Here is a 21,533-nt window from a genome sequence, read left to right as displayed (position 1 = left end):
CACATGTATGCTGACATAGTGCAGGTCTTGTGGTGGTTGGTGAACCTCACTCATGTCTTAGGGTTCCAGGGATGCTTTGCCATCTAATTTTGTTATAAATATTTCTAATGGTGTTTGCATTTAGTTACTCTGTTTTTATGAGAAGATTTGGAAAATCTAAAATCTATCCTTCCATTATTACTTCTATTTTCCCAGAATTCTCAAATTCCTTTTAAAACAGACAGGCTCATTTACCATGACCCTTTTTTTTTTTTTTTTTTTTTTTGGTTTTAGGGCCACACCCACTGCATACGGAGTTCCCAGGCTAGGGGTTGAGTTGAATTGCAGCTGAAGCCACTAGCCTATGCCACAGCCACAGCAACACCAGATCTGAGCTGCATCTGCAACCTACACCACAGCTCACAGCAACACTGGATCCTTAACCCACTGAGCAAGGCCAGGGATCGAACCTGCATCCTCAGTTACTAGTTGAGTTTGTTACCACTGAGCCACAGTGGGAGCTCTGGCTCTTCATTTTTGCAGCTAGAGGTCAACTGACAGAAAGGAAATGTAAACCAAACAAAGTGTTCTGTGTGTGTGTATTTGTGTGAGTTTATTTGGGGAAGAGGGGTGCAGCTGCTGACGGCATTGCTATATAGGAGTTTGTATCCTGAAAGCTCAATGTTTTGACCAGAAATACTTTTCACATTTTGAACATGGGAAGTTTTTCCTTTGGTTTGTGGCATGGGCACTGTTTGTAGAACTGGTCTTTATTTTTGGATGTATTTTTGTCTCTTAGAATGACACTGGCACTACAACATTGCTAATTACCTTGTGATGGGTTCATCTGTCTGCAACTATTTTTTTTCCCTAGAATCCACAGCTATTCTAATTTGGAAAAAATTGGGCTTCTAGTTGCTCCTGGAGCATTTTTTTGTTTGTCCCTTATTTTAGTTGACTTTCAGTAGAGACCTGGAGAGGTCCAGTATCATTTCCACACAGGGCTGCTTGAACAATTCCATTTTGTCAAACCACTTGGTAAACTATTGATCCTGAGATGTGACAAAGTGAAAAACTTGGGGAAATAAATGGGGGAATTGCTTTTAATTTAAGGCAAATATCTGTTATGTGAATGAATGGAAGATTTGCTTACCCTTTTTCCACTTATGCTGTCATCTATTTGTGATTGGTTATCATGGCAACTGAAAACAAAATTATGGAAAGTAAGACTTATTAAGTTATTCCATTTTAATGGAGATTTTACTTTTTCAGATTTAACACTAAGATATTGAAATTAAAAAATAGATCTAGAGCATCCAAAGTCAAAAATTATTTAAAAATTTTCTATGTGCTGGGCACAGAGGCTAGTTTGTGAAGGTTTGAGCCAACAATGGCCAGAGAGGTATTACTTAAATGTAAGCAGATTTAAGTGTAACACAATAGGAGTCAGTTAGTGGAGACTGAAATAATCAAGAGAAAATTGAATTTAAGTGTTTATAAAGCACTGTGAAGATAACAAAAAATGTCTGTGTGCTCAGCATAATGTGTGTGCCTGCAAATTTGTGACACTTGATTCAGTGTGAAATGTGTTTAAGTTCTATTGGAGCATTAACCAATTGATTAGAGTAGATGATAAAAGATATTTAGAAAATTGGAAGTGGATTGTTCTAGACAAACAAAAGCTTCTCATCTTTACTCAAGAAAATGCAGAAATACTTAGAATAAATGAATAACCAAGACCTTTATAGAAAAAATATATACTTTATTTTCAACTAGAAAGGTGCAAACATGTAACTTTTGGTCACACTCTCAACAAATAAACTGTCCAAAAAACAGTCATAGTCAAAGTAGAAACAAATGCTTCCAGGTGGAAAAACCAATCAGCTGTATAGAGCCACTCATTTTTTAATAAAAGTCATTTTTTTCATTAAAAGTGAGGCTACCACATTTCCTACCTACAAATCAGACTGCCAAGGACATTTCTGCTGCCTCACCTTCAGCAAACAACCTGTATTGATGGATGAACTGCTGCTCTTAACTGAGCAGAATTTCCATTCGAATGTCTATTCCATGCTTTGAATGATCAGACAAGCTTTACATCCTACCTATGGTGTTCAGAATGGAGGCTAACATTTGAAATACCAAAGCATTAAAAACAGAAACAAAAAGGCACAAACAACTTTAAATTAACTTAGATAACTGTACAAATATATATATATACACAATATTTACAATATCAATTAAAAAAAAAAAAATCTGGCTTGTTACAGGCAAAACAGCTTGCCACAAGCTGTCCAGTCTTACAGACAGGATTCTGATTCCTAAACACTCAACCGAATCAGAATGTCAGAGCTGAATCTTCTGTTCTGACTTAAAGAAGAACTTGACCCAGCCTCCTGACAGCTGGAGAATGCACATCTCAGCTGTCATTGGTGCTAAAGGCAGCTCAGTGAGCATGCTCAAGTTTTCCTTCTCAATGACACCCAATAGCAGGCACATCCCTGCCGTAAGATGACAAGACTCTCTACTCGTGCCTTCCCAGAGCTCCTAAAGCCACACAGCATACAATCCCGGTGCTCTGCACTAATACCGTCCCACGGTCAAGTCTGAACTTTCTTCAAACCAGTGTCTGGGTTTGATAGACTCTTTTTTTGAATGTCACATGGCACACGATTTTGAATGTTGGTGGGAATTTTCCTTTGTCCCCCATTAGAAAAACAGATTTAAATAACCTGTGCTACTGAAATCATGTTTACGCAAAAATGAGATGTGAATCAGTTCAAGTGACAGTCTCAAGTGTTCATGGGTCTCACTCTCTCTGGCTTTAGGCCATGTCTCCATACATCTTCCTGTAGTACAGGGACTCGAAGATGTCATTGTCACCCGGGCAGTTGTAATGGCAGGCACAAGTCTTGATGAACATCATGCTCTTCTTCATGACCTCACCGTCGGGACACTTGAACTCCACAGGAAGGGTGGTGGTTCTGTGAGGGGTGCAGCAGCGGCCGTCTGTGCATACCCCGCAGAACTTAGCCCGGTATGTCTTCACGCTGGTGCAACCAGAAAGCTCAAACTTGACGGGCTTGGAGATCTTGGGGGTACGGATGCACTTTTTGCCCTTCTGAGGAAGACAAGGGAGAAGAGAGGAGGAGAAAAAAAAAAAATTAATGACTGCAAGGGGTGTGGCTTTTTTCAAAGCTGTCTGACTTCTGTTTATATTTTGAGGAGGGGAAGTTTGACTCTCCTCTGCCAGTTTTCCAAAAATAGACATAGCCTCTTTGGGGATGTCTTGAATGAACTCACACTGTGGAAGATTTCCTAGTGGAAAACTGGTGGTTCCTATTACATAACATCTTATTCCAGCAGAACAGCTCAATGGTTAGATATTTTGGGAGGTAACAGGCCTCTAAGAAGGAGGGCGGTAAGAGACCTAAACCTTGGTCCTGTCCTCTCTTGTTCCACGAAAATGAATGAACAGGAGCTGGACACCTACCTTAATGTTCTCTTCCAGGTCAGCTTCACAAGGCCTGACCATGCAGAGGCGGCTCTGCTTCTCCAGTCTGCAGAAAGCGTTGTCATTGGTAACCCGGGTGGAGATGCCCATCCCACAGGTCTTGGAACAGGCACTCCACTCTGTGGTCTGGACCAGGCAGTTGGCTCGCATCATAGTTGGGTCTGGGCCAAACGTGTCTTCCAGTCGGTAAGCTGTGAGAGCAGAGCACACAAACGCGAGGTGAGACGTCAGAATACGACCTTTTCCCCAGCCCTGGGCAAAGTCAGGGCTCGGCACCCCCTGTGGGAGAATCACAAGGCTGACTTAGAGAAAGGCTCAGCTCACCGGCCAGGGCAGGGCCGACCACGGTGTGGTCCTTGGGCTCGTCACACACCCACTCCTCGCAGCATTTCCCGGGCAGCTTGACCCTCCGTGGGAAGGGGCAGTCGGGGCTGGGCAGGCGGACGTCCATGCTGCACAGGGGCACGCAGCCCACGGCCCCGTCCAGGCAAGTGCACTGGTATTTGCAGCTGCTCTGGAAGGACTCTCCGCTCCGGTACACCGTTCCTCCAAAGACGCAGGGGGCACCATCTTTGGCTGAAGGACAGGAAGGGGAAATGGGGGGGATGCAGGGTCAAGCATTGGTTCCCGAGCCTCTCACAAGGAAGCGCGCGTCGGGGTTGCGGGCTGGGAGCAGGGCTCCGGGGCCGAGCTGCTAACAGCCAGAAGGAGGGACTCAATTCGAGCAGCTTTATTATCTGGCGGGAAGGTGAGCGTGAGGGTGACTCGGGGTGGTGGCGCGTCATCGGGTGCCCCCGCCCGGGCGCTCCGGCGGTGGCGGCGCGGGGCGAGGGGTCTGGGGGAGACGGGGTGGGGACTGGGGCTGCAGGTCTTACCTGTGCACACTCCGATCTTGCGGTTGGCCGGCGAGCCGAAGTCGCAGAAGAGGCCCTTGTGCGGGTCGCAGGGGTCGCGCTCGGTGCACAGCTCACCCAGCTGCTTGGCGCACACTCGGCAGCAGCCGCAGCCGTCCAGCACGAGGCTGACGCCGGCGGGGCAGCGCGGCGCCTTCCCGGCCGCGCACTGGCACTGGCCGCTGCAGTCCTGGCCAGAGGCGGGCTGCGGAGGGAGGCGGCGGGTCAGCCGGACGCACGCCCCTCGGCGCCGCGGGGTCCCCTCCCCGCCCCCGGCCCGGTGCATCCCTCCCCCCGGCGCCGGCCGCCGCGGGGGTCTCCGGCGCTTACCCGGCTGCAGAGGGCGAGCAGGAGCACGAAGGCGCAGCGGACCGGGCTCAGGCCGGTGGCGGACATGGTCGGGGCGCTGCGGGCGGCTGGCGGCGAGCGCGGCGGCGGGGCTGGGGTGGCGCGGCGGGCCGAGCGGGTGGCGCGGGTTCGGGCCGGAGGCGGGAGCCTGGAACGCGCCGGGCGGCTGTCTCGGGAGCTGTCGGCCGGGGCGGCTGCCGTCGGACTGAAGGCGGTGGGTCGTCGGCGGTGGGAGTCGGGCTGACTGCCTCCTCTCAGCGGGGAAGAGTTGTTGTGTGAGGCTGAGGCGGGCGGCCCGAGGCTTTTATACGCTCCGGGCGGCCCCGGCTCGCCAATGAGCTGAATGGAGTCCTACACAAACAGGGACATTCCTCGCATTCCTCCCCACCTTCCTGCCTCATCAACTCACACCGGATTGATCCTGACCCCTTGACACTCAGCATTCCTCCCGTCTGAAAAAGCTGGCACACTACAGCTAACCAAAAAAAAAAAAAAAAAAAAAAAAAAAAAAGCTCAGTATTTCCAGCACCAAATAGGATTTTTCCCCCCTTCCTTCTTCGCACCACTCCTGATTTATATCATTTAAAAACACATCAGCCATGCTTATTATTATTTTTATTCCACTACTTCTGTTTCTAATAGCTGTGCCTGTTCTACCCACTGACATAAATCCTTTGTAGGAGGTTAGGAGGTAGGTAGCAGAAGAGGCTAACAGCAGGGATTCCTAAAAAATTCGAAAGGATTTCCTTTTTATTGTTTTTGTAATGATTTTAGTTTCAGAGGCTGTGCGCCTTTGAAATTTTGCAGAGCGCAGAAGAGGAGTTGGTTGCTTTTAACTGCTTGAGAGCCTCAAGAAGCAGAAGCATACCTGCAAATCCCCGAATTTCATATTGGAAATGGAGGAATTTGATCATTTGTCACTTGAAATAACACTTTGGATGCCCATGGCCAGTGGCCAGACAGACAGGAAAGAGAATACAGCCAGGAGTCTAAGTATGGATGCAGTTTTCTGGGGGAGTTTTCTACCACTCTTGCTTTGTTCTCTCTTAATACTTACAGCAGTATTATTGTTGCGGGTATCAAGAAGAAAAAGGGATGGGTGGGCTTCAACATTTCCAGAAAATTCCATCTGATGTTATGTCAGAGCAAATGATTATGTGTTGAGTAGGTAGAAGTGCTGGATGTTGGGATGAAAAATGGGGTGGGAAGACAAGGCAACTCTACAGGAGGGGACCAGCAAGAAGCTTGGGGTTTCTTTGGGAGAGGTGTTAAACACAGTTGGGGGTCTTTGAAAAATAAGTGATTTTTCTTATACCAAAACCTACAATCTTCAAATGTGAATTAATCTGATTATATAACAAGAACACTGAACCCCATTATATTTGCTTACAAACTAAGAGTGTCTGTAAATAATATATTTTAGTGACTCTCCACACATCTATGAATAGCGATTGTTACTTCTTATTACCCAAGGAGCCGGTAACCTAATGGAGTGAGATCAGGTCAAGGAAAGAAGGAGTTTTATTCCCTCCACTTGTGTGCATATGTCAAATATGGCCAATAAAGTCTAAGCATATGTTAGCTTCACTGAAGACTGAGTTAATTGACAGTGCTTTCCTTTAGAATTTATAGTTTAGTTGCTTTTGTGTTAATAACTCCAGTTACCATTTTAGGTAAAGAGAATGATTCCAGAGCTATGCCATTTTTTCCGATTGTGGTGCCATATTGTTTGACACTAGTGTTACCAATGAATAGATTCATTTTAGCTGTTGACACATCCGTGGAGAGGTCTAAGATAAACCTGTCTGATTCAGATGCAAAGGCCAGCTTTCCAAATCGTTACAGATTTAGAATCTGAAAACAGCCTGTTTAAACTGGCTACATTTTTTTTTTTCAAGTTTCATTTCATTCTGTTGAAAAGGAGCCAAGAGAAAAAAAAAAAAAAAAAAAACCTACTCCAGCTTCAGCACAAACCACATCATCTGTGCACAATTACCCCGTTAAATGATCCACATGTTGTACAGTGTAGTTGCATGTCAACAGTGTGAATGGCCAGCGATGGGGGCCTCTGAAGCTCAGGAAGAATTTTCATCATTGTTATTTAATGTTCTTTCCAAGCATTCCTCAAAGAGAAGAGGCCTTCAAAGTTCCTATTTAAAGAAGGAACATTCCAAGTTATGTTAATAGCCACATGTGTATTAAAGGCAACTTGGCCCCCAACTTTTTCTTCCCCTGTGGATGATTTTAAACGTTCAAAATATGTGGGAAGCCACAGTGAAATCTTTCAAGACCTAAACCCCCAATTATATCTACCACTAATGGTTGGAAAGGTGTGGTGGATGGGGAAGGGTCGGGATGTGAAGCTGGAACCTCACCCAAGGTGGCATGTGGCCTGGGCCATGAGCAGGGTGCGGTGGTGGGGAGAATGGGTTGGGAATTTTGGAATCCTCTGGAGAGTCTAAGAGCCAGCCCCCGTGTACAGCAGAGTGGAGACTCATTCATGGAGGGGATACAGTGCTGGACTGGGTTACAGTTGAGTGACGCGGGCTGTATTCTTGGAACTGCCATTCACAAATCTTAGGGCAGTCACAAGAAGAGTCATAGTCCTGAGTTTCTGTTTAGAAAATGATGGTAATAATGAGACTATTTTATTTCGTCGGGTTTAGGGATAGTTAATTAGATTACAATTCTCAGAGAATTGGTGATTTTATTTTTTGGACCTTTCTTGATTTTTTTTTTCTTTTTCCACAAGTATAACAAGTATATCCCTATTCAGCTGTCTTGTTAAAAATATCAGGACATAGTCTAAAAAGAATTTGGTTTTACTATAAAATTCATGTGGTCCCTTGAAGTTTCAAAAGTCCATAGTTAGCTCCAATGTGATAGTTTTAAAGTTGGCTAAGAGAAAATAGGCATGCTGAAGTATATAGAACTTGGAATCTCAGAATACAAAAATATGTTGTGCATTGTAAGGTTAGGTTGGGGCTTTATGATGAAAATCCTTTTGAAGGGTTTAAAATAAAAGATTATTAAGGGAGTGACAGAGATGGTGTTCCCATCATGGCTCGTGTCTCGTGGCACGGTGGAAAGGAATCCAATTAGTATCCATGAGGATGTGGGTTCGATCCCTGGCTTCGCTCAGTGGGTCGGGGACCTGGCGTTGCCGTGAGCTGTGGTGTAGGTCACAGATGCAGCTTGGATCCCGCATTGCTGTGGCTCTGGCATAGGCCAGAGGCTACAGCTCCAATTAGACTCCTAGCTTGGGAACCGTGGATACAGCCCTAAAAAGCAAAAAAAGAGAGTGACAGAGAGAGTACGAATGCACCTAAGACATTCACAAATTCAAAAGTATGTTTATATTGTGATATGGACCATCAAATGCCAGGAAGTTCAAAGGGAAAGGCTGACACTCTGTCCTTCACTCATGCCATGGGATCTGAATTCTTGTGCTATTATAAATGACTCAGCAAATGTTTGCGTGCCCCTGGGCGGTAAAGTGGAAATAGTGGCTTCTTATAACTTCTTCCAACTCTGACTTATCCCAACCCTTTTGATTGACAGCAGGTCAGAATTGGGAGAAAAAGTTCTTTGAATTTGTGTGTGGAATGGTTAAGATGCCCTAATTTTGTCTTGTAAGCAAGTGTTTATCTAGCAAACGCTTTTTAGAGAGCGTTTTTTTTTTTTTTCCCCCGGTAAAATGAAGAATTCACTGAGCTGGCCACTGAGTCCTATTTACAGAGCTATATAAGGTATGTGTGTGTCTACTCAGGCGTCATTTGTACAGGTCGTTTGGTTAAATCTTGTAAGATGTTCAGCTGTGGATGTACTACATTCCTTCTCTTATGGTTTTTTTTTGTTGTTGTTTTTTCCCCTCCCTAAAAAAAAAAAAAAAAAAAAAAAAAAAAAAAAAAAAGCTTCCTTGATCAGGTATCAGACAGAGACAAAACCTGGCAGGACTGCAGGAAAGTGGCCAGACTTGGAGTGTTTGTGTACTTAAAGAAGGAATCTTGCACATTTCAACTTTCAGTCGTAGACATTTTCTTATAAGAGCAAGCAGGATTCTGTGCCAACCCTCAAAGCGGAAATCAAAGCTCCCGGGGAATGTGACTCAGAGCCAAGACCCATACGCAATGCATACACTGAGCTGTCAGACTTATAGGAAGCCTGGCCCTATAAGGGCATCTGGACAGGGAGCAATTTGTTGTTAGGGTGGGTTGGGAGTGGGCTTCGAACATACCTCAAATTCAATCATGTAAATTAATTCCAGAAAAAGAAAAAAAAGGTTGAGCCAGGAGGCTTTTTGAAAAATAGTAATAAATATTATTCTCAAATCTTTAGGGACCTTGGTTTGGCTTACATTTCCTTATATTTGCTTATGATGAAGGTTAGAGAGAGGGTGCACTCCCTGGGAGTTCAGGGATAGGAAGGAAGCACGGATGTTTACTATCTAAATTGCATTCATTTCCTTCATGCTTTTCCATCCTTATAATTAGCTCTCTGACTTAGGATATTTTCTGATGCAGAGGTAGTCAAGACTCTTCCATGGGGTCTGTGTTTTATGTCTGCCTGTTCATTTACTTGCTGGTAAATGGAGTTGAGGGTTAGAGGAGTGAGGAAGGCAAAGCAGTTTTTAAAAATATAATACTTCCTTCAGTTTGCTACTTGTCTCACTTATCCTATTTGTTTCATTAGAATCCCGTGTTGCCTCTAGTCTGCTTACATTAGTTTGAGAAGGTGCTGGGGCAGACAGATGCTTCTACAGGGAGATGTGTCTGTCTCACACTTTCCTGACAGATAAGCAACCCAAATGTATCACCATAGCAACCAGGAGTATTTACAACCCTTTGTTTTATCAGCCTAAATAGGAAGAGTCCCCTTGGTGATTCTGAAGGTGGTAAGTGAGTGGGAATGAAAGAGAAGGGAGGTAATATTCTTTCAAATGTGTGATTTGGGGAAGCCAAATCAATAGGTTTAAGAGGAAGAGAGCATTGAGGTTAGATAATGTATTTCAAAGAATGGGAGTAAAGGAAAGGAACAATATTTTGAAAGGACAAGTGTGAAATATACATGAAATGTGTCCCTAGAGATTTTGCTGGGGAGTGGGGAGGTGGGGGCAAATTAAGCCAGACTCATCAGTTCATCCTTTGAAATGTGCTCCCATCTCCTGTCAAGAGGCCTGAGGTCCCTTCTCACAACATCAGGGCTCCCTGGAATACTTTTTGAAGATCATTAGGTAGGGCCCAGAAGACCAGCTAGGAAGGTGGAGGTGTGAGTTCCATACCGACACTGACCTGCCATGGGAAGTCAGGGAGGGCACTAATCTTCTCTGAACCCTTCATTCTCCACCTGCTCATAGTTATTTTTAGCACCAGGAGACCATATTTATGAAAATATTTTTACATGAGGATTTTAAAATGTATCATCTCTTCTGTCTTTCAATGGCTCTTCCTCTTCTTAAGATTAAGTTCTTTTAAGCCTTGAATTTAAAATGTCTATCACAGTCTGACTTGGTAAAACCATCCATCTTTGCAGGGATTTTTGAGTGTTAAAATTCTTTAAGAGCTTAATGGAAATCAAATCCTACTGCTTCATTTTTTAGCTTAGGTACTTGGCATGGGCAGTGACATTTAACAAAGGAAACCTTTAGGTGAGAATCTCGTGTATAAATATGGAAGAAACAACTAAAAATTTACTGTTGCCTGTGTCATGATGTTTTCTTTAGGTGATTTATTTCTCAGAAACCGAGATGGGGTCCTTTTGCTTACCATGATGCTGCAGGCATTTTACACTCTACATATATTTGGGTTGACTTTCTTCTCTCATTTAATTTGCAGTGTCACTACCATGATATTGACAATCAAGTTTTCAAACGAAATGGAAACTGGTAGCCAGTACATTCTAGAGTGTTGAAAACGAGGTTGTTCAAATTATCCAAGGAGTTTCTAAAATATTCTCCTATGTACGAATTTTTAGATAACTGTGCATATGGGAATCATATATTAAACTCTGAACACATGGATACGGCTTTTTGAGAAGGTATTAGAGCTTCTAGGTCAGAGCTTATATCATAAAGGAAGAAAAGCCACTCTGTTTAAACTCTTGACATCATCAGATTTGAAGTAAATGTGAACTAAGGCATTGTTTAATTTGATGTTAGAATGCACAATGCCAATTTTGTTTGATCAATTTAACAAGAATGCTTCTCAGCGGTCTGTCTGGCTGCCTGAAATTGATACCCGGTTTGGCTGTATCACCTTCTGTTTATGTAGAAATGTGAAATTTACAAAGCCCTTTCATATACATGATCTCACTGATTTTACTAGGCTTTGTAACAGGACTTTGACGGATTATTCTCATTTTGGAAGTGAAGAACTGAGGTCCAAGAATGCTAAAGTACATTATATAAGCTTGAGTGGAAGTGGAGCAGGGAACATGTGAATTTGAACTCAGTTCTAAAGGGAACACCCACCTCTTTTTCTAAACTCCACTTTTTGCTTCTTTTCCTCACATTCTAAATCCAATGATCTCTGAACACTGCATGTTCTTAAGACAGTTATCTCAGATCTTCTTAAACCTCTTAAAGTACACACCCTCGAAGGCCTGTAAAACACTGTGGGCTAATTGGCAGAGTCAGTATTATGCTGTGGTCTGAGATAAGCATGAAGTAGAAAGATAAGGTTTACTGATAAGGAGGAGAGAGTCTTGGGCTTAAGACAAAGATCCCCCCCCCCCCCACAACAGTTAAGATTTTTGTGATTTTTGCAATGTAGGCAGATGTGTTGGTTCTTATCCACGGGTGAACTGATGAGGCTAAAAAAGGAAAAATGAATCAGAAGATGAGTATGATTTGGGAGGCTTAATATCAGGGTGTGTACTACTGTGACATCAGTTTCAACCCACACTGAAAATGTTCAGTCTCTAACTCAGGGCTGGCTTGTTTAGGCTGAGGCTCCGACCAACCACAGGCATCAAAAAAGTCTTGTTGAATAATTGCATCATTCCCTGATAAGCTACCCTTGTGAATAAATATCAGGACAGAGTCTCAGGCTGTAGGCTTTGAGGCCATATCTACCACAGACAGATTTTTTTCACAAGTGTCCCTTAATAATAGGCATGCCTCAGCATGCTATTAATATGTGCTTATTTGATGAATTTTATCTTCTGTGAAAATGCAGTTTCTTCACACTGAACACAGTGTGCATTTCAGGCTTACAGCTTTCCTCTTCTCTTGTCATGGAACGATTTGATTTGAACCCTGATGAGTTTCATGTTATTAGTGGAATGAGATCTACTTTGTTGTCATCACCGTACATGGCAGAGATTAAGACGGTTGTCTAGGAATGGCAGGTTTGTAGCGTGGGGATGTTCCTACTGACCCACGTGTGTGTGTGAAAGTTAACAACTACAGGGTAAAGTTTCATGGAAGCACAGACTTCCTTGCTCATGTCTGGACATATTTCACCATTAAGCTAGTTGTCACATGTACATGATGAAAGCTGATTTTGTCCAAACGAATCTTGTGTGGCATTTTCATCATTTCCAACTGCTCTCTGTTGATTCTTCTTGCGTATGTGTCTTGCCTCCTGTTTTCATATATGGCTGATTCCTGAGATTCTCACTGTTTGCTTTCAACTCTGCAGGTGAGCAGGCAGATTTCCGGTCCATTTCAGATAGACTTTGAACCAATTTTACTGTGCAGTAGGGAGGGGCACTATTGGGCACCGTGCCTAGTTGGTCATTGTGTTAGACACTGTGCTGGACACTGTTGGGTGGAGCACTATTGGGCACTGTGTTGGGCACAGTGTTGGGCTAGGTACTGTGTTGGGCAGTGTGTTAGGCACTGTGTTGAGCTGGGCTTATTGTTAGGCATTGTGTTGAGTACTGTGTTGGGCACTGTGTTGGGCGGGGCACACTTTTGGGCATTGTGTTGGGTATTGTGTTGGGTTCTGTGTTGGGCGCTGTGTTGGGCTGGCACTGAGTTGGGCACTGTCTTGGGTACTGTTTGGGCTGGGCACTCTCTTGGGCATAGTGGTGGGTACTGTGTTGGGCTGGGTACATTGTTGGGCACTGTGTTGGTTACTATGTTTGTCACAATGTTGGGCTGGGCATTATGTTGTGTACTGTGTTGAGTAATATGTTGGGCACAGTTATGCTGGGCACTATGTTGGGTACTGTGCTTGTCACTGTGTTGGGCTGGGCATTATGTTGGGTACTCTTGGGTACTGTGTGGAATACCATGTTGGGCACAGTTGTGCTGGGCACTGTCTTAGTAGAAATGAGCTCTAGGACCCATTGGCTTTGACACTATATGGACAGGCCCTACCCTCACCAGCCAAGCAGATTTCTCTTGACCAGCTTCTGAAGGAGCTGTCAGAGAGGGGTCCGCCTAGCATGGTGTCACCTCTTTTGCTTCTCTAATGTTCTTTTCTTGCTCACTGAAGCCTGGCCTTAACCTCAAGAGGGCTCAGGAACCCAAAACTCATGCATCACATCCAACTTTCCAAGAAGGGAAAATGACCTTGAGCAGAAAGGGCAATCTGTAGACTTTTGTCTACATCAGCTGCCAGAGACTGGGGAAGTCTTAGATTTTGTGTATGTGAGGTCCGGCTACCAAGTGCATTGACAGACATATCACCTGACATCCTTTAGAAAAGCACTGCTGAGGGCCACTTTGCTTGGGGTTCCTTCTTCTTCCTGGCTGTGGTGATGGTAGGGAGATACTACTGTTCTACTAGTTCAGGCAGCGCTTATTCAGTCAAGCCTAGAAAAGCTAGGTTTAGACAAGTAAAGAGAAAAAACAAAGAAAGCAATAGACCGTGTTTTAAAACCTTTGCTGTTTACATTTTAAGATCTCAAGAGCAAAGCCTACAAAATAAACCTGATTCATATTTAATTATGAATAAGGTGATTTTCAGCAACTCTAGTGTGATAATTCTTAGTGTGAAATTTTGTTATTTAAAAATAAATGAATTCTATAGTTTAAAGCATTTCATCAAATTAACCACCATTTTGGATTTAGCCAGGCCAACTTTTTGTTATCTTGATGTCAGATGTTCTATTGACAGAGGGAATACAAAAGTGACATGAATATGGAATTTGCTGAACTTAGTATTTCTCTTTTTGACTATTTTGGAGATATCTTTTCCCTTTTTTTCCCCCTATTTTTCTTTATTCAGCTGGTTTATCAAATGTATGATCTCATACAAACTATCTGAGTCTCAGCTGGCTTCTCTTAGCTTGGATATATTAATAGTACCTCCCTCATTGGGTTGTTGGGACAATTCTGTGAGGATTAAATCCCCCAAATCTTGTGAAGTGCCAAGCACAAAGCTTGTTATAGAATAAATACTCAATAAATATTCATTAAAGTAAAACTTTCCTTTTAGTTCATATCTAAATATTTTCAAATCCTAAATTTCTGCATTAGCAGATTAATCAAATATTAGCCCTTTAGCCCAGTAGGTTTTGGGGTCATGCATTAATGCAGATTACATGGAAAGAAAAGAATGTTGTAACAGTGTCTGTTGACAGCCTTTTTCTAGCAAAACATATACCATTGTTATGTCACTTGTAAATGATTTATGACTTGTGATTTTTGTCCTTAGGAGTCCAGTTTTTTTTTTTTTTTTTTTTTTTAAATTGCCGTCAAATTGCCACAGGGGGGAGTATAAGTTCTTGAAAGAAGCAAAGACTACAGTTAAGGAATTTGATACCAATTATTATTGAGTGTGCATATCTAAAACATCTTAAGCGGATTATATTAATACCATGAAAATGTAGAAATATTTATGATAAAATACTAACTTAGGCTGCTGTCTCATCTTGGATTTAATGATTTTGCGATAATGATAAAAGCAGTGCTTGGAAAATGTCTCTGTGGGACATGGAGAGATGAGTGTGTGTGTGTGTGTGTGTGTGTGTGTGTGTGTGTGTGTGTGTATACATAGGCCATATTGACACTGTAAAAGAAGGAAGTAAATTTAAGTTTCTAGTTTTTGCCATTAAAATCATGAAATGAAAGAGAGGAGAAGAGAGGAAGAAAGTAAATGCTAATATGTATAAGACAAGGATGTGAATGGCGTGGCTATGATATTGTGACACTGCTACATCACGGGTGGCACTGCACCAAGCCGGTATATATGGGAAAATTTAACCTTATGGGATTCAATCACTAGGAAAGAGCATTCCAAAAGAGGAGAACTGTACAAGTGAAAAATGAAAGATCCCTTGAATGATACAGTTGCATTTAATAACCACAGAAGACATGACCCAATTTTGTAGTACTAATAGCCAAAAATGTGGTTTTTCCTCTGCCTCTTTGGAGAAAGTGAGGCACAACAAAAGTGTTAGGGAGGCTGGAGTTCCCGTGGCGCTGCGGTAATGAATCCGATTAGGAACCATGGGGTTGTGGCTTCGACCCTGGCCTCGCTCAGTGGGTTAAGGATCTAGCATTCCCGTTGTGGCTCAGTGGTTAACGAATCCGACTAGGAACCATGAGGTTGTGGGTTCGATCCCTGGCCCTGCTGAGTGGGTTAAGGATCCGGCGTTGCCGTGAGCTGTGGTGTAGGTCGCAGACGCGGCTCAGATCCCACGTTGCCATGGCTCTGGCATAGGCTGGAGGCTACAGTTCCTATTAGACTCCTAACCTGGGAACCTCCATATGCCGTGGGAGCAGCCCAAGAAATGGCAAAAAGACACACACACAAAAAGAAAGGGTTAGGGAGGCTGAATAGAGAAACTTACGGGTTGAGTTATGGTACCAATGTGACCCTTCCCTGTTGGGAGATAATTATCATGGCAGATGGTTGTTCAGTTATCCTCCCATCTCTCTGCTTCTCCCCTAAAGTCCTCCTCTGGCCTTCCTTATGTGCCACACAGGAGACCACCTTTCCCACACTCTGCCTCTCTTTCTGTCCTCTCCAATTTGGTGCAGTATTCTGAAGAAACCCTGTCCTAAAGTTTCTTATGTATTGTCTTTCTGTGTGTCTTTATAGGACACTTACTGATTTTGTGACTGGTCAAGGGCTTTGTACCCGGCTCCTGCTCTTTCATTGACCCCTACTAGCCCCTGGCTCCTGCCACTGTCATGAGTTACCCTAGTATCCCCCAGAACTTATCAATTTTTTTTTTTTTATTTCTTTTTTAGGGCCTCACCAGCAGCATATGGAAGTTCCCAGGCTAGAGGTTGAATCGAAGTTGCAGCTGCTGGCCTACACCACAGCCAGAGCAGCGTGGGGTCCAAGCCACGTCTATGACCTACACCATAGCTCATGCCAATTCTGGGTCCCCCACCCACTAAGCCAGAGCAGGAACTGAACCCACATCTTCATGAATACTAGTTGGGTTCATTTCTGCTGAACTACAACGGGAACTCCCACTTCTAAGTTCTTATTGCCGTTTCTTTAAAGACAGCCAGGCCTTGCCCCAAGCTTTACCATTACCTAGAACTGTTCCATCCCTTCTGATCCTAAGCATCTGCTGTCTCCTGCTCTCTCTTGCTCATTTACCCAATACACCAGTTCTTTGACCTGATTGAGATCTTGATCTTTTGCTCCCTTCCTTTGCATCTGAACACATGGCTTTGCTTCCTTCTCTGTGGCACCAGTCCCTTCTTTGTCAGCCGTTCCTTGTTTGCACCTCTGGTATTCAGCCTCCCCATCTTTTTTTGAGCCAACTCCCCTGGCTTAGTTGTTCCTACAGTGCCTGCCATATATTTATGATCCCCAGTCTCAGCTGGGCCTTCTGCTTCTGCTGCAGTTGTTCTACTCACCTCTTTCCTGTCTTCTCTTTTGTGTCTCTTCCAAACCCCACTGCTTCCATTAAGGTTCCTGCCCTGTTCTCTGGCTCTCAGCATGTCAGCCCTCCTTCCCACATGAGACCATCAGGCATGAACCACTCAAGGGGGTCTCTCCAGGATTGATGGGTCCTCAGCCTCGTACTTACTCTAGAGCTGCTGTGTTCAGTTCCTTAGCCCATTGGTCACATACTGGCTATTTAAATTTAAACGAATCAGAATTTAAAATCCCCTTCCTTAGTTGTTGTAGTGGGATTTCAAGTGTTCAGTAGCTATATATGGCTAGTGACCACTGCACTGAGTGGAGTGGCGAGCCTTAATATCATTATAGAAAGTCTGATTGGACAGTACTGGTCCAGACAGAATTTTGCTGGTGCTGTTGATCTGCCTTCCTCCTGTCTCCTGTGGAACCCTTTCACTTTTTCGTCTTTCAGGTTTTTTTCTCCAGTAGCTTCTTAGTCTTTAAAGATATGTACATTTCTCTCACATAAAAAAGAATTCCCTCCTCCCCAAAATAAAACAGCCTTCCCTTTGTCCTACACATCCCTCTGTATCGTGCTTTCTTATACTCTGATGCTCCTAACACACACATCCCCATGGCACAGGATCTCACTCTCTCTCTCTCTCTCACACACACACAAATCCTGTGCATTTACTTTTCTCTAAAAACTTACTTTTGTGTCACCATGAACCATTGCAATAAGCCTTCTGGTTCCAGCACTGCCAGTTGCCATCAAACAACCAGTTCATTGCCAAATTCAGTGGATTCTTTTCGGTCCTTATGTAACATGATTTCTCTGTGAGTTATATCGTTGAGTCCCATCCTCTCTCCATCTCTTTGATCATTTCCCTTGGGCTCCCTGGAAGTCTTCTTTTCCTCTGCCTACCCCTTTGATTGGATGCCCCATAGTCTTTTGTCCCTGGTCCTCTTCTTACTTATTTGTTCTTCTACTGATGCATTTTTGCTGGTTCCTTGCTCTCTGAATCTGGACCGGAAACATTTGTGCCTGTGCACAGGACATTAATCTGAATGTCCTACACAGACCTTATAGCAAGCATATTCAAGACCAGACTTGTTGCGCCCACCCCTAAATTTGTTCCCTTTAATGTTTCCCAGTTGTAATGATTAGAACCACCATGTCATTGTGGTTCCTGTTCATTGTTTGATATTCTTTTTTTCTTTCATCTCCCATATTTCATCAGTCCCAAAGCTCTATGAATTCTACCTTCTCATGATATCTTTCCAGCATATCATACCATTAGCATCTTTTGTCTGAACCACTGCATTAGTCTTTTCTGTTATTGACTGGTCTTTGACTTATCTTATTTGCTCTTTCTAATTTATTGCTTCCACTATTGCAGAAGAATCTGTCAATGCAAAGTACTTACTCACCTGCTTAAGTCCTTCTCCTGGTTTTCATTGCCTCCAAGATAAATCCCTTGGTCTGTTCCTGTCTTTCCCATTCTTATTTCTCACCACCCACCACTCCTGCCCTGTTTCCTGTTTTCCATTTACAATTTTGTTCCAGACAGTTTTAATAACTTAGCTTTATCATGCTAATCATGCCATTATAATTTACTCATATTGCTGTCCAGCATTTGGGAGCTGTAAGGTGTGTTTACACCAAATTAACTTTCTACTGTAGTACGAGCTTGTTCTATATTTGATCCAGTACATATATACTCACACATACACACAAAGAGTGAAGCAAACAATTTATAGAAATAATATTTATTCTTACTACGTATGATACCTTTGGTATTTTTAAAATTGAGTCCATTCCATTTTTTTTTTCAAAGGCTGGTCTTGACTTTGGTGATATTGTGATTTACCACCCAGATGACCAAAATGTATTTCTTGTGTATATTTGGTCTTTGTTGCTGTTTCTGGCTCACAGCTTTCAGAACTCTTGAAATTTCCTAAGTGTTGAGAGTGCTGAAAGGGTCTTTGTTTTATCAATGAGGTGACTTTCAGAAGCACCTAAGGAGGGGGGCTGATAGCCCTTGGTGCTAACCATGAGATTAGAGGGTTGGAACTTTCAGCCCAACCCCTTCGCCACCTCACCAGACCACTGGGGAGCTACTAGGGACTGGAGGTTTAATCAACTGCCAATGGCTTATGATTTAATCAGCCATGCCTATGCCTTCATCAGAAGCCTCCATGAAAACGTGAAAGGACAGGGTTCAGAGAGCTTCTGGGGTGGTGAGCCCATGGAGGTTTGGGAGAGCAGTGTACCTGGGGAGGGCCTGGAAGCTCAGCACCCCTTCCTTCATCCCTTACCCTGTGCCTCTCTTCCGTCTGGCTGTTAAGTAAAATGTTTCTCTGAGTTCTGTGAGCTGTTCTGGCAAATTAATCGAAACAATGGGATTGTGGAAACCTTTGACTTATAAGTAGCTGATCAGAAGCACAAGGTAATAGCCTGGCCTTGCGACTGGCATTTGAGGTGGTGTAAAATCTTGTGAGACTGAGCTTTTTAATTGTGCCGTCTGAATTGTTTTTTGGTGTGGGGATGCCCCCCCCCCCCCGCCCCGACCCCAGAAAGGAATTGATCCAGGAACCCTTTCAGTCTCTAAGCTTATTTTACTAATTGAAGCCACACGTTAGGAATAAGAAATCTAGTTACAGCTTTGCAAGCCCTGGTGATTAGGATAGGCTACCCGAATACGCAGTGGAAGGAGGTGGAAAGTCCTGTGAGGATGTGAGGTTTAGGGATGCTTTAGACATTTTGGGCTCATCAAAAGAGCACCTTTAGTTCCTGGAAGACTGATCTGTGGAGTCCAAATAAAATACAGAGCAGAGATACAGAGAAAACCTAGGGTCTTGGTACTACATCAATTTTATCAGTTTCATGAGCCAATATATCCACCCCCTTTTTTAAAAAATTAATTTTTAAAAATGAATCCTTAAAAATTATAGTTGAGTTACAGTGCTGGGCCAATTTCTGCTATATACCCCTGACCCCTTTTAAAAAATGGGTTCCAGATACTGTACTACAAAATGTCCTAGCTGATACAGACTTCACCCATGTGAGGGAGAGAATAGTTTTACTTTCACATTTATACTTTCTAATGTAATTACTTATAACATTTTCTAGTTCTATCATAGTATTAGGATATAACAGTGCTTTCTAGCTCACCCTCTTTAAAAATAGCATAATGGAATATATAGGAAATGGTGTTTTATGGCATTTTGGGGCAAAGGCTTTCTAAAAGTTTTAAAGTTTTGGAATGGTAAAGGGATAGAAATCCCTTTGGTTCAAGATAGCAAAGATTATAGGGGAGTTTGCCGGAAATTTGCTAACTTTTAAAAAAAGTTTTGAGTTAATTTAAGGTATTTCTTGGAAGTTCATTTCTGAGTATTTGTGAATAACTTCTCACACAGCATCAAGTACAAACAAATCTACCATTGAATGAATTCCTTATATAAAGTTTGAGAACTAGCATGAACTTTAAAATATTCTATAAATACTCTGTATTTAGCTAAAATTACTAAGGTCTTTGGACCTATGTGATTTATATGATAGCATATTTCTATCAGTTCATTTATTAATATAAATAAATTTTCTGAGGCTCTCATGTTCATATCTGGTAAGTTTATGGTTTTCAGAATACTAGGGAATACAGTATTTATTTTATTCAAGTCATAATTTATTGAAGTAAAAAATTCTCTAGAAAATTGGATACGAGGTATGTAGGAAAAGTTGCCGGTTATTAATGCAATGCTCAAAGTTGCCTAACCTTAGGCATAAGAAGAGCCTAGTGGAAAATTCTTCCAGGCTAATAAATCTGTTCAAATGCTCCAAATGAAAACTCCATCAGTCATTTGTTATTGTTTTTCTTTCCATGAAATAAATAAATCATAGATATTTTGAGCATTTGGTCTATTTCTGAATCGTTTTAAACACAGCAGGATATTGAAAGATATCTAGTTCTTGCCTGTGAGGAGGAGGTTATGATCTATTTGCAGCAACAGATTATACACAGACTAGGAGTTAAACCAATGAGCCTCACAACTTTCTGACATGGAAACCACATGACACTAAAAACCCCGGAGGATTGGTACGATGTAATATTTCATGACCCAAAAGTTCATTGGAACTTCTGAAGAACTTTGAGGTATAGATTATGGTCGAGCCACACACTCTGAGGCTCAAGAGCTCTTGCTCAGTTCTTAATGGGTCGGAGGTGAGTCATCAAGTGGTCACAGAGGTGTGTAGCCCTAAGTGTTCTGTGAACTAAGAGGAAGGAGAAGTAACCAATGTGCAAAACCCAATGTGACTTTTAAATGGCTATAAGCTAAGGTTAAGGGATGAGGACAAAAGGAACAGCAAGGGCATTCCAGATCTTAGAAATGGTGTGAACGATCTTGACTTGGCAAAGGTTGTGACATATATGAAAGAGAACAGATGGGCTATTTTGGCCTGAGCCAACATGGGGCCAACTGGGAAAGATTTAAGAAAAGGACTGCAGTGTAGGAACTGCAATCCTAATTTCTTTCTTTTACTCTAACATTGAGTGTTTAAGTACTTTTTGTTTTTAGTCCTCTAAACATGTCTTGGGAACATGTTTGTAATGCTTTATAACAGTTTTCAAGGCTTAGAGAGTGTTAAGAATACACCTGCAGATTTATAAGGAGCAGTTAAGGGTGTCTCGAAAAAACATTGTTTACTCAATGTTTAATTTAATAAAAAAAGTCCATTTAAGTAATCAACTTAATTCTCAAACATTTTATTTTTGACACTCTCAAATCAAATAAGTAATGATTATTATCTTTAGGTTAGAAGTGGAGACTCATTAGATTTAAAATATTTTTCAAAGCCTTAGCAATATTGTTTGTAACAAATAAAATGGAATCCACTAGCATGTCCTTTGATTGTGAGTTTTCAATCCCCACCGGAACTTTTGGAGAACAAATAAAATCTATGCTAAGGTAAACGTAGTTATTTACTTTATAATGGGACATAACGCCTTTGCCCATTTGGAAGCTAAAGGCAACTTACATGTC

General features: G+C 42.6%; 2 protein-coding genes across 19 annotated transcripts in view; one reads left to right on the top strand and one right to left on the bottom strand.

The window, feature by feature from the left end:
• Window positions 1-1,720: 1,720 nt before the first annotated feature.
• On the bottom strand, window positions 1,721-5,010 carry CCN2 (cellular communication network factor 2). Its single transcript, NM_213833.2, is given in 5 exon segments — window positions 1,721-3,100; window positions 3,473-3,684; window positions 3,818-4,069; window positions 4,369-4,591; window positions 4,717-5,010. Coding segments are annotated over 5 exon segments (1,050 nt in total). The 5' UTR covers window positions 4,783-5,010; the 3' UTR covers window positions 1,721-2,803.
• The window catches only part of LOC146406010 (uncharacterized), a 265,230-nt gene continuing 247,301 nt past the window's right edge, over window positions 3,605-21,533 (top strand). For 17 of the 18 annotated variants that reach the window (XR_014803470.1, XR_014803435.1, XR_014803471.1 and 14 more), the window contains exon 1: window positions 4,109-4,241. The gene's annotated coding sequence lies outside the window, so the exon portion shown is untranslated. Of the gene's footprint in view, window positions 3,713-4,108; window positions 4,242-21,533 lie in introns of those variants that run through there. The other variant, XR_014803473.1, reaches the window with a different exon arrangement.

Source organism: Sus scrofa, chromosome 1 (genome assembly GCF_054392235.1).
Source record: "Sus scrofa isolate SSC_HxYL_T2T_F1_AM1 chromosome 1, Sscrofa_HxYL_maternal_Yorkshire_Landrace_v2.0, whole genome shotgun sequence".
Classification (NCBI taxonomy): Eukaryota; Metazoa; Chordata; class Mammalia; order Artiodactyla; family Suidae; genus Sus; species Sus scrofa.
This window is presented reverse-complemented; position numbering and strand designations above follow the sequence as displayed.